Source organism: Papio anubis, chromosome 9, assembly GCF_008728515.1.
Source record: "Papio anubis isolate 15944 chromosome 9, Panubis1.0, whole genome shotgun sequence".
Taxonomy (NCBI): domain Eukaryota; kingdom Metazoa; phylum Chordata; class Mammalia; order Primates; family Cercopithecidae; genus Papio; species Papio anubis.
Genome location: NC_044984.1, coordinates 102,079,432 through 102,092,623, shown reverse-complemented (window position 1 = coordinate 102,092,623; position 13,192 = coordinate 102,079,432). Strand labels below are relative to the sequence as shown.

Here is a 13,192-nt window from a genome sequence, read left to right as displayed (position 1 = left end):
TCAGTTGCTGTGAATATGAATGGGGGTGAATGAGAATTCCCCAATCAACCAGGACCCCAAATGCACTTTATTCCACCTGTCCCTCATTTTATTGTGTGGATACTGAGCTGTATAACAACTATAGGTCTCAAACAAGAAGAGCTCACGGGGAGACTTCATGTCAATCTTAAAATATGCTTGATTATGACTGAAGGTTGTCTAGTCATTTGAATGTGGTCGGCACTGAGCCTCAGAGCAGAGACAGGAAACAGATGTTGGGATGAAAAGTAATTAAAAGTCATTGAACAACAAAAATTCTCTATTTTTCTTTTTAGCCATTATCCTTAAGCTTCCTATAAGCAATCAGTAACTATTTGCTGATAGATGAATGGACAGACAGATGGAGGAAGCCCAAATGAATGACATAATGGAGGCTTAGAGCACAGGTTTTGCAACAAGATGTGGTTTACTACCATTTACCTGTGTGATGCTTCTCAGTTTCCTCAACTCAGTAAGCCTCAGTTTCCTCAACTTTAAAATGGAAGTGAAATATAATACATGGCCTGTAGGATGGTTGTGAAGATCAGATGGGAATAGTATTTACAAGGACTAGGCTTGGTGCAGTGGCTCATGCCCATAATCCTAGCACTTTGAAAACCCGAGGTGGGAGGATCACTTGAGCTTGGGAACTCGAGACCAGCCTAGACAACACAGTGAGACCTTGTCTCTACAAAAAAAAAAAAAAAGAAATCTTAAAAATTAGCCGGACATGGTGGTGCATGCCTGTGGTCCCAGCTACTCAGGAAGCTGAGGTGGAGGATCACTTAAGCCCAGGAGGTGGAGGCCGCAGTGAGCTGTGACCGTGCCACCTGCACTACAGCCTGAGTAACAGAGTGAGAGACCCTGTTTCAAACAAAAGTTCGGGGGAATGGGGCACAGTGGCTCACACCTGTAATCCCAACACTTTGGGAAGCCGTGATGGGAAGATCACTTGAGCCCAGGAGTTCAGGCCCAGGAGTTTGAGACCAGCCTGGGCAACATAACAAGACCCTACAAAAAAATTTTAAAAAATTCACCAGGCATGGTGGCATGCACCTGTAGTCCCAGCTACTTGGGAGGCTGAGGTGGGAGAAGTGCTTGAGCCTGGGAAATTAAAGCTGCAGTGAGCATGACTGCAGCACTGAACTCCAGCCTGAGCAACAGAAAAAGACCCTGTCTCAAAAATAAAAACAAAATAGTAATTAAAAAAATAAAGGACTAGCCTGCCTTATAATAGGCCCTCAGGAAATGTTACCTGGGAGAGAATATTTAATATTTAATACTTAATATTTAAATGGGAGAATCTGTGTTTGGTGGTCTTTTAAGAAAGAACAGATAGGCTTCCGTCCTGCACAGTTTAACCCTTATGTCTCTAAAATTCCCAGGATCAGATGAGGCCATTTCCCAAGGCCCGCTCTAGTCCTATGACTCTGAGATAGGATTCCTCCTTCAGAGACTTTTTCTCATGGTCAGGGAAATGAGAAACAACTTCAGGAATGGCCCCCTCAAGGCCCGCTCTGTGGGCAGAAACCGGTTTGGAGAGTTTTCTCATCCGGACACACTTCCCTCTGCAGCATCTGAGGTTTCATTTCGGCCACGGTTCATGACAGTGAGTAACCCAACATGAAAAGGCCCCTGACAGTTCTTCACCAAAGGACGCAGCTAAAAAGCTAGGAAAGGATTAAAAAAAAAACAATCTCACCACCCAGAGAGCCTGTGAGTAAAACACACATACACAACTTAGCAACAATAATCAAAGAGCTGGAGACAGTGCTATGGTTTCATGGTCCAATAAAGAAAATATAAAGCCCCTTCCGTCCGTCTGCCCTCTCCCAGCAGCCTGTCTGTCTTGAGGTGGAGATGAAAGAGCTGGCAATGGTTGACAGAAGGGTCAAAAGAGCTCGCCTAGGGGAACAGTCTGCCTTTATAGTGATCACTGTGAGAAGGATTCTGCGGGTCAACATTGCTATCAAAAGTTTCTTTCCTAGGGTGAAAAATTGGATTGTTAACCATTTTTGGAGATGATGACGATAACTTTGAAAGCTTTGAAGAAAACCTTTGTCTAGACAGAAACAGCTCAGAAAGCTTCTGGCGTGCACACCCATCTGAAACCTCTTGACTGGTTATAGCTGGAGAATGCTGACACAGCCTAGAGATGTTTTCCCCAGCCTGATTCAACTTGGCCCTCAAGTTCAGTTTAAGGCTTTGTGACAGTCCCTTTGGACTGCTATAGCAAAGTACTGTAGACTGGGCAGCTTAAACAACCATTTATTTCTCACAGTTCTGGAGGCTGGAAGTCCAAGATTAGGATGCCAAGATGATGGCTGGATTCTGGTGAGGGGCCTCCTCTGGGTTGCAGACTGCTGACATTTTGTTGTATCCTTAGATGTCACAAAGAGGATGAGAGAACTCTCTAGGGGTCCCTTTTAAGGGCACTAATCCTACTCATGAGGGCTCCAGCCCCATGACCTCATGACCCAATCGCCTCCCAAAGGCCCCATCACATTGGGGGTCAGGATTTCAACATATGAATTTGCAGTGGAGGAGGAACATACAGTCCATTGCAGGCTTATAGCACCTGGAGTCAGGAGGACAGGAATTAAGTCCCAAGGTCCAAGATTGAAGTTCTGTTGTCCACAGATCCAAAATTGCTCTGTGAAAGGCACAGACCCCATATCTTCAGATCTAGATGACTGAAGGGCATCTCAATTCGACTCTCCTCCAAACCCTATTCTTCTTTGAAAGGTTTTTATTCTTCTTCCCCTGTTCCCAGAAATTCCACAAAGGAAAGAAAGAAAGGTACTATTTATTTCTCTCTAGCCCTTACTCTATTGCATTACTCTGTATTGGCTTCTTTGTTGATGTTTTTGTACATAAGCAGTGTATTTTTTTACCCCAGAAGCCACAGACAAAAGGAAATGAATGAATTATTGAGCACTTATTATTTGCTGCCAGATTCTTGCACAATGTATGTGGCATGAATTATCATTGTCTCATATAATAAACACTAGGCCAGGCGCGGTGGCTCACACCTGTAATCCCAGCACATTGGAAGGCCGAAGCAGGCGGATCACTAGAGATCAAGAGTTGGAGACCAGCCTGGCTAACAAAGCGAAACCCCCATCTCTATCAAAATACAAAAATTAGCTCAGTGTAGTGGTGGGCGCCTGTAGTCCCAGCTACTCAGGAGGCTGAAGTGGGAGAATTGCTGGAATCCAGGAGGTGGAGGTTGCAGTGAGCCGAGATCGCGCCACTGCACTCCAGCCTGGGTGACAGAGTGAGACTCCATCTCGAAAATAAATAAATGAATAAATAAATAAACACTGCAGAACTTTCTGGAGATATTTATGGTTACAAAACCTTATACTATTAAATAAATATGAATATCATTTAAAATGTGCCATTACAGAGAAGATCTGTGTCATTTTTTTTAACCAAGTCATTAAAAACTGATAACTCAATGCTTTTGAAACTAGTTACCACCAAGGAACAATATTAAACCCACGCAGGTGTACTTTTCATACAACCCTCATCTCATTTTCATCTCCACTGTCTGCAAATGGCAGAACCAGCTCCATCTTCTTCAATGACTTAAAAACCTACCTTAGTTTTAGTGCATTACCTTCCAACCCTCTGCCCTCCCAGTTATTTAATCTCTCCAATTCCTAGGACCTTCACCTCCACCTGATTTCAGACTCCTTGAAGCCTTGTCACCTCTGAGCCTCTGAATCAGCTAGACCTGTTTACCTGTAAGACCTCAGGCTCAGAACTATCTTTGGTATCCCATCCTTTCCTCCACTTGGGTCACACCAGCCCAGCTCTCTTTCTCCCTTTACTGTGAAGTATCTAGAAAGGGCAGTCTTCAAGTTGACTTCTACTTCTCATTTCGTCAATCCACTGTGCTATTTCTGCTCTTACAGAGGTCTCTAGCAATAGAGAGTGCTGAAGTCAGGACAGCAATCTAGGCCCTGCCTCACGCAGCACATTGCAGAGAAACTGGGGCCAGAGTGAAGGGCTCAACCCAGTGAGTTCCCCTCATACTTAAACCACCTGACCCCTCTGATTCATAGGATGCTGTCACCCACTCCCTCTTTCTTATATAATTATATCCTCATTTAATTGCCACAATTTCATACCAGCTTGATTCTTTTTCCAACTTCTCTGGCTCCTATTTCTCAGCTCTCTTCAAAGACATTTCTTCTTCTGAATGCAGGCCTCTCCCTGCTTTCTTCTCTTTATTTATTTATTTATATATATTTTTTGAGACACAGTGCCACTCTGTTGCCCAGGCTGGAATGTAGTGGTGCGATCATGGCTATTGCAGCCTCAACCTCCTGGGCTCAGGTGATCCTCCCACCTCAGCCTCCCGAGTAGCTAGGACCACAGGCATGCACCACCACGCCTGGCTAATTTTTAATTTTTTCTGTAGACATGGGGGAGTCGCCCTGTGTTTCACAGGCTGGTCTTGAACTCCTGGCTCAAGCGATCCTCCTACCTCGGCCTCCCAAAGTGCTGGGATTCCCAGTGTGAGCCACCATGCCCAACTCTTCTCCTTTTCTCATCAACATTCCCCTGTGGAGATCACACCTACTTCTACTACTCCCCATAAGTGTGTGGCTCTTAAAGAAACAGCTATGCTTGACTTTTCTCTTGACTTCAACATCAGCATTTTCAGTTGCTTGTGGGCAGGAGTAGCCTACCAGTATTTTACATTCAGCATCTCCAAAACAAGACTCTTAGATTTTAAATCCACTTCTCTTTCTGTGCTCTCAATTTCAACCACAGTTGTCTTTAACTTCGCCCTCTTCCTCATCCCATCCCCCTCCTCTGAGTTGCCAAGACCTATCAGTTCCACTTGCCAATCCATCCCTCCCTTCCCATTCCCAATGACACTGCCAGAGTTCAGGCCCCCACCTCATTTCCTCTCCCTTAATTATGGCAATACCCTATTGGTCCGCTGCTTCCTACCAATGGGGTACCATGATCCTCAACCACATACCTTCTCCAAAACCATCCCTCAATTTTTTTTTCGATAGTTCCCCATTGGTTAAAAAAACAACTCCAAGCTGTTTTAGCTTGGCTGTCAATGTCCCTAGAGTCTTGCCTCAGCCACCGTGTGTAGTCTCCTATTACTCAGCCTCTCTGGGCTCTCCAAACAGTTCCTGTCTTTTCAGCAACTTTGTTCCTCTTGTTCCCTCTACCTGGAGTTCTCATTCCATTCTTACCTACTAAACGCTGCATCCACCAAAGCCTTTCCTTCTTGTTCCCTACTCACTTGAGGCTGGACCAAATCCCTCTTTTCTTTGGCTCCTCGTAGCATATCTTCCATTTTGGATATCAGTTATACCATGTATACCTTTTTCCTCATATTGAGGTAAAATGGGTCTATTTCCCCACCAGCTTGTAAAGAGTCTTCAAGTTCCATTCCATAAAAAAATTATAAAGCTTTCGGTGATTTTTTTGTGTTGTTTTGTTTTAATTGGGAATGGTAACAGCAACTAGGAGTCCAAAAAAAAAAAAAAAAAAAAGGTAGGCCACAGCCTCAGGGCTGGATCTTTCTACTGGGAAGAGGGAAATATAGGAACAGAAAGCACCATGCTGTGTGGCAGGAAGTGGGCATGCCTTATTACATTCGCTTCCCCCAGCTGGGATTTGCACAGGTTGGATGCATGACGTTTTCCAGCTGGAAGAGTCTAAAAGATAATGTGATCCACTCTTCATGTGTCCTAGCATAGGAAACTGAGAACACAACAGTTAGGGACTTGCTCAAAGTCACGAAGTCAATGAGTGGCAAGAGCTGGATCCAGTCTCAGGGCCAGGGCACGCTCTGCCACATCCCAACACAGCCCCTCCCACTTTGCACGCTCCGGGTAGGGCAGGGTGGGGTGTCCCAGTGCAATCAAGTGCAATCAAGGGATATGTCTGGGCTGAGTTGGAAAAATTAAAAAAAGGAAGATGTTGAAGGACATGAAAATCTTTCTCCTTTTATGAAAGCTTCATTGCCATAAAACTCCCCTCCACTCTTGCTTCCACAAAATTCACTGGAAATTTATTGTGTTCTTTTTGAAAGTCAAATTGTTCTAGGGTTAATGAAATGATCACTCACAGAAAAAGAGGTCAAACCTTTTTAAAGGCTTCATTCCCCGATTGGTGCTCCTCCTGTAAGTTACGAGAAAGGTCCCAGAAAAACTGCATGATTTTTTCTTTTAAAAAGTTACATGATTGCAAAAGGCTTTCATTTAATTATTATTATTATTTTAAATAGGAGTCTTACTCTGTGGCCCAGGCTGGAGCGCGGGCAGACACACGGTCATGGCTCACTGCGGCCTGGAACACCTGAGTGCAAGCAAACCTCCAACCTCGGCCTCCTGAGTAGTTGGGACTATAGAGGCACGTCACCAACCCTAGATACATTTTTTTAATTTTTGTAGTGACAAGGTTTATATATGTTGCCAAGGGCTGGTCTCATGCTCCGGGCCTCAAGTGATCTTCCTGCCTTGGCCTCCCAAAGTGCCGGGACTACAGGCATGAGCCAGCACACCCAGCTGAGAGAGGGTTTTATTTTTATTTTTCCAAAAGGTTTCTCAAAATCATTGCCTTATTCTCAACAGGGCTTCAAATAAAACCACATTAAGGTTTCCAGTACCAGGGTTGGTCTCAAACTCCTGAGCTCAAGTGATCCGTCTACATTTGCCTCCCAATGTGCTGGGATTACAGGGTGAACCACTGCACCCAGCCAATGATATGTTTTAACATGGATTTAGCGTTCAAAGCATGTATCCCAGAACCTTACCAAAGGAGGTAAGAGAGTGTGGTCACTCTGTCCCTCTTGAAACACTGAAGAAATCACACCAACTCCACCTGGAGATTTTATTCTTAATCAGGCTTTACTCTCCATAAACTGAGAAATAGTATTTCCCCCCAAATAATAAAACTACTAATTTATCATTGGTTAGTGCCTTGCAGATTACCAAGGTCGTTCACATACACTTCCGTAAACATTTCTGTACAGGTAAGAAAACTGAGTTGCAGCAACATTTGCTCTGCTAGTAAATGACAGAGCAAGAGACAGCACAGTAAGGGAGAAAGAAATCCTCGGGCTTTGGGTTCAGGCTCAGGACTTGATCTCAGCTCAAGGAATCCTAGCAACACTAAACTGGTCAAGGTGTGTAACCTCTTTGAGCTTCATATTTCTTTTAATAACAAAATATTTGTCATACCCACCCCACAAATGTATGAAGCTAAATAGGACAAAATGTAAAAAGTCACAACAAAATTCCTAGCACATAAAAGATGTCCATTGAATATTTAGCCTGCCTTAGTTGCTACACCTGTAAAAGGGGATAATAAAATCTAAGTAAAATCCACCTGGAGGATGCACTGCCACTGTTAGTTCTCTTTGTCCATTTCCATCTCCCCTTCCTCTTCCCCCACAAACCAAAGCTGCCTCCATGGAAAGGACAATTCGGCATATTAGAAAACAACCTTAGGGATCTTTTCACACATCAGCAAGCATTTAACTTATCTACCAAACTCAAAATTGTTTCTCAGAAAAAAAAAATGACCCAAATTAAATATTTTAAAAAGGTTTTTAACATGGCCATATATCATTTCCATATACTGTACCTGGAAGCTCCCATGGTGATAAAAATATTTGAGAATGTACCAACTTCAATCCATCCCTTTTGTCCCACATCTTTCCCCCATCCGGCTCAACCCTCAAAAAGGACTTCCAAGTAGATCTCTTTTTTATTTTTAAAGTCACAGTGCCACTTTAGTTTATCCAAAACTTAGATGGAGAGCTATAGGTCGGCGGGCGGGGGGGCGGTGCGGAATGCAGAGAAAAGGAAAATGAAGAAAACAGTGAACAAAACAATTGAGAGGAAAAACAAGTTTTCATACAAATCTGGGCTCTCTTCCAAAGAGATCATTAATTCTAAGATATTTTACTATCTGCTCAATGCTACGAAGCTTCCACGTGGCCACTGGATGAAACAGTGTGTACCAAGCCATGGCTTCCCTGGTACCATCATTCACACAGTCAACAGCACATGCTGGCAAATTCGTTCTCAAGTAGCAGCTTACAGTCTCCTTCACCCAAAGCAGGAGGTCAACAATTGTTTTCAATTACATTTCGAATACAATTTCCAAAGGAAAGAATGCAAGAAAATGTTCCTCACTTTTAAGGTCTGTTTTTGGCTGTTTGGGGTTGTTTCTGTTTTGGTGGCAGTAAAGTTCTTCTTTGGTTAAGGTTTAATATTTATGTATACAATTTACCCACACCACGGAAGGTGGGAAATTCCAGTTGTTCTCGCCCTTTGAGTTTTTAGAATAATCGTATTTACAACGAGGCGCTCAGAATCTGGAACAGTTTGCATTTTAGAAGTATAGGAAAAGAGCCTCTTTAATAAGCACCTATAAGTTGCAGGCACGTAACCAATAAGGGCAGGGGAGAAATTCCCAAAGGTAAAAACACCTCCCCCATCCCCCAAACCCCAGTACGCATTTCTTTTTCCTAAGATTTAGGCCTGGAGAAGATACCAGATTAAGAATGTAAACCACCTTCGAAGAGGACCTTAGGCTGAGCGCCCAGCTGCGCGCTATGTGGCGGGCGCAGCGATCCTGGCCGGCCAGGCGCTCGCTAGCTGCCCCCCTCCTCGGGCTCGCTGCTGGGCGAAGGCGCCGAAGAGGCCTTGGACTCCCCGTCGCTGTTGCATTCCGCCCTGCGCCGGGGGACGGCGCCGGCCGCGCCCTCGGGACCCCGGGCCTGGCGCTCCAGCAGCTCCTGCAGGTGCTTGATGTAGCCGATGGCGGCGCGGAGCGTCTCCACTTTGCTGAGGCGCTTGTCAGCCAGCTCCCGGGGCAGGTGGTCTCGGAGGCGCGCATAGCCCTCGTTCACGTAGCGCACCCGCTGCCGCTCGCGCTCGTTGCGCTTGCGGAGGCAAGCGGGCTCGAAGGCGCCGTCCAGCGGCAGGGGCAGGTACTGCCGTTTCCGTGAGCAGCCGCTGCGCGCCCACTCCCAGCACGCGGCGTCCAGACGCAGGGCGACCCTTAGGGGTTCCCTCCGCGGGAGTCCGGCCAGGGTCCCCGGCACGCCCAGGGGCGCGGCGCGCATCGAGTATGGCAAGGCCAGCAGTCCCGCCGGTTTACGCGTCTCCATCATTTGCTGGAAAGCACACAAATCACCCAAGAGGTCAATCTCTCAATAGAAGAAGACGAAACAGAATCTTAGAAGCAGAGGTGCTGGTGCAGACTGCCTGGCTCAGCGGGTCTGTCTTTGGAGAAGTTTCTGGGTCCAGAAGTTAGGTTCCTGGACAGGCTTCAAGGAAGCGGTGCATGATTTCTGAAGTTCATTGCACTCCTCGATCTTTTTATGAAGATTTAGCAGAGGTGGTAGGCAAAGACGTAGGACCTCCTAATCCACACTTCAAACCCCGTCTTCCCCGCTGATCTTCTTTCAAAAGATAACAAGGGGGTTCCTCTGCCTGGTCCCCCAGCCTGGTAAGGTGAGCTCACACCAGAGTCATCTTCCAAAGCCACCAAAAGCTTTTCAATGCCTGTAATCCACCACTCTAGGTCTTCAAGAGATGAGTCGTTCGCCAAGAGCCTAGCAATCTTCAGGATTTGAGAAGAGCTCCTCCCAGGAACCTGCAGACCTCCTGGCGGCGGAGGGAAAGGGGACCAGAGGCTTTCTCCTTGAAAATCACTTGACTGTCCTTTGTGGTTTCCCGCGACCAGGTCTAATGGAAGGAGCTTTTAGAGTGTTTGCAAACTTACACTTGCTCTTTCATTTCTGGGGTCTTAGCCTCATCAAAGGAAAAACTGCTCTCTTGCGGTTATCAAATGTGTCAAGTCAAGGAAGACCCGGGGCGAGGCTTGAGGTTTTTCTCCTTCCAAGTGGAATCTTTTAAAAACCCAATGAGGCATGTTTGAAGGGTACAGGAAAAATACAGACTGTAGCAAAGAATATAAGGGTCTGCATATTATGTTCCAGCTTATGTTTGACTCAGAGTGTTTTACGGATATATGCGACTGTTTAAGAGCACATCAAAAGACTGAACAATAACAAACGCGCTTAGCCGGTAATTTCTCACAGTGCTTACTGTAAACACATCTTAAATACTGCTTCCCAACCTCCTCTTCTCATCTCACCCAGGATATAAGGACATCATCTTTCCATAGTGCAAAGAGTATTTTTCCATTGGATTCTTCTTCTTTTAAAAAATGCCATTTATTTTCTCGCTTGAGGGCAGGAAAGCAACATTTGAAAGGTGGAGACCCCCAATTCCAAGGAGAAAGGATGACATCTTTGAAGACTTGTCTTTTTAACACACAGCCCCCCAAAAATGAATAATTAATCCATCCGTGTTGGTAAATCCTTTGAAGATGAAAGTGTCATTAAAAATCCAACTGTACTGGTTAATGTCAAAGAATATGTTATCACACTGAAAATCAGATTTCCTCTTCTGCAAACCAGTACATTAAAGGCGCCTTCTACTTTAAAAGTCCGACTTAAAAACAAGAGAAGCAAAAACCCCCTACATTAATGATGAGACCTTCTGCCTACCTCAGCAGACAAGGTGCTGCCCTAACATGTTTTTCTTTTTAGTTCGGCAAGTCCTGTGCTTCCCTGTTTGTTCTAAATGATCTGCCTGAAGCAACTCAAAAAGCAAGGCAAATAAAATAGAAATAATTATTCCTTTCAGGTATAAGTCAGTCACATTTTAAAAGGTGTAGCTTGGCTGGGTGCAGTGGCTCAAGGTTGTAATCCCAGCACTTTGGGAGGCCAAGGCGGGAGGATTGCTTGAGGCCAAGAGTTCAAGACCAACCTGGCCAATGTAGCAAGACCCCCATCTTTTAAAAAGAAGAAAGAAAAATTAACAGTTGTAGCTCCCAATGAGGTTTGTACTGGCAAACAGCCTAATATATCATCACAATTTCTCAGTAGAATTGAGAAAGCCCTTTCTATTAGGAGAAAAGTCCACCACACAGGCAGGTAGGCTGTCATACCACAAGGTGCTTTTTGGCCATGTCAAATATTTTAACCTTTGAGAGTGACAGGAAGATAATGAAATATTTTAAGCAGGGAGGTGACATTTGAAGATCTGTGTTTCAAAAAAGATAACTATATCTGCAGATTGGGGACTAGACTGGAAGAGAGCAAAAGGAAGAACAGTTGAGGTGCCATTTCTCCTTCTTAGATTGGCAAAACTTTAAAAGATTGCTAACATTCAGGGCAGGCAAGGATTAGAGGAAAGGGTGGGAGCATAAATTGCTTCAAGAAACTATTAAAATTATTATTATTTTGAGACAGGTCTCACTCTGTCACCCAGGCTGGAGGGCAGTGATGCAATCTCTGCTCACTGCAACCTCCGCCTCCCAGGCTCAAGGGATCCTCCTCCCTCAACCTCCTGAGTAGCTGGGACTACAGGCTTGTGACTCCACATCCCAGCTGAAGAAACTGTTAAAATTAATAGTGCACATCACATCCTTTGATTTAGATATCTGTCCTGTTTTGTCCTACCAAAATAAATGTAGCAATACCTATTTATGTGTACAATAATCTTTATTGTAACATTTGTAGTGATTTTAAAAAAAGAAGAGTCCAGGTGAGGTGGCTCATGCCTATAATCCCAGCACTTTGGGAGGCCAAAATGGGTGGATCACTTGAGGTCAGGAGTTCAAGACCAGCCTCACCCCCAGGGTGAAACCCCATCTCTACTAAAAATCCTAAAAATTAGCCAGGAAGGTGGCATGTGCCTGTAGTCCCAGCTACTCAGGAGGCCGAGGCAAGAGAATTGCTTGAACTCGGCAGGTGGAGGTTGAAGTGAGCTGAGATAGGCTGAGCGACAAAGCAAGACTGTCAGAAGAAGAAGGAGGAGGAGGAGGAGGAGGAGGAGAAAAGGGGAACAGCCTGAACAGCCTGAATGTCCATCAATAGGAAAAGAGTTAAAAATCTTAGAATATTATGCTATTATTAAAAATAATGAGTAAAATCTATATGTAAGAACTTGCAGACATATCCACAATGTGTTAAGTGAAAAAAGCAAATTGCAGAGTAACATATGCAGCGGGAACATAAAAACAATTCTACATGATGTGTATGTCCTTTATATGTGTTTCTGTGAGCATAGAGAATGAAATAGAAAGACAGACACTAAATAGTTTTTTGCATTGGTTGCCTAAAAAGAAAGGGTGGCATTGGGGAGTAAGGGGGAATGTTCATTTTTCTTTATAAATCTTTCTACTGTTTAACTTGTTAATAACAGCACTATTACTTATTTTTATAACTCAGTGAAACTTAATAAGAGAAAATGTGTAGAAAGTTCAAACAACACACCCTGATCTGGCCCAAACCAACAGATTTATCATTAGAAATTAGAATTCTTGGATCAGGGTTTCTGGCTCCTTATAAATTCTGTCTCTAAGGAAGAAGTAGCTACAAGACTTTTTCTCTCTCTCTCTCTCCTAATACCACAATCAAAATTGGTCAAGGCCAGGCGTGGTGGCTCATGTCTTAATCCCAGCACTTTGGCAGGCAGATCGCCTGAGGTCAGTAGTTCGAGACCAGCCTGACCAACATGGAGAAATCCCATTTCTACTAAAAATATAAAATTAGCCAGGTGTGGTGCGCATGCCTGTAATCCCAGCTACTTGGGAGGCTGAGGCAGGAAAATCACTTGAATCCAGGAGGCGGAGGTTGTGGTGAGCTGAGATCGCGCCATTGCACTCCAGCCTGGGCAACAAGAGTGAAACTCCGTCTAAAAATCTAGTCAAATCCTGATCCTACAGTGGTCTTTTTATAGGATCCAAGTAATATAATGACCTAACTGCATGGTCACAAAGAATGCTGACAGAGCATTCTTTCCTAAAGGACAAAAGCATTGAAAATAAGTGACTTTTCCAGTAGCAACAGGACTGTTTTACTCACATGATGTGCAGGGTATGGGGGTGGGGGCTACCTTCTTTACGTAAGAGATCAAAAGAAGAAGTTTTGACTCCTGGTTACTCTCCAGTCAGTTTTGACCCAGATAAACATTCTCTCCAACCTAAAGCTGTCCTAAGGCTGGCTAGATCAAGTAACACATATGCTAACCTGCCAAGAGCAACTGAGGCTGGGCTTGTGTAGTCTTATTTAGGTCTGCTCATGAAAGGGGGCAGATGGGCAAGTATA

The 13,192-nt window shown here is 44.5% G+C and overlaps 1 protein-coding gene across 1 annotated transcript; it reads right to left on the bottom strand.

The window, feature by feature from the left end:
- Nucleotides 1-6,291: 6,291 nt before the first annotated feature.
- ASCL4 (achaete-scute family bHLH transcription factor 4) lies at nucleotides 6,292-11,682 on the bottom strand. The gene has a single exon (XM_003907101.4). The coding sequence runs from the start codon at nucleotides 9,179-9,181 to the stop codon at nucleotides 8,660-8,662; it is 522 nt and encodes a 173-aa protein (XP_003907150.2). The 5' UTR covers nucleotides 9,182-11,682; the 3' UTR covers nucleotides 6,292-8,659.
- Between the last annotated feature and the right edge of the window lie 1,510 nt (nucleotides 11,683-13,192).

Coding starts and splice junctions, on each gene's coding strand:
- ASCL4 (XM_003907101.4), bottom strand. CDS start 9,181: ATGATGGAGACGCGTAAACCGGCGGGACTGCTGGCCTTGCCATACTCG.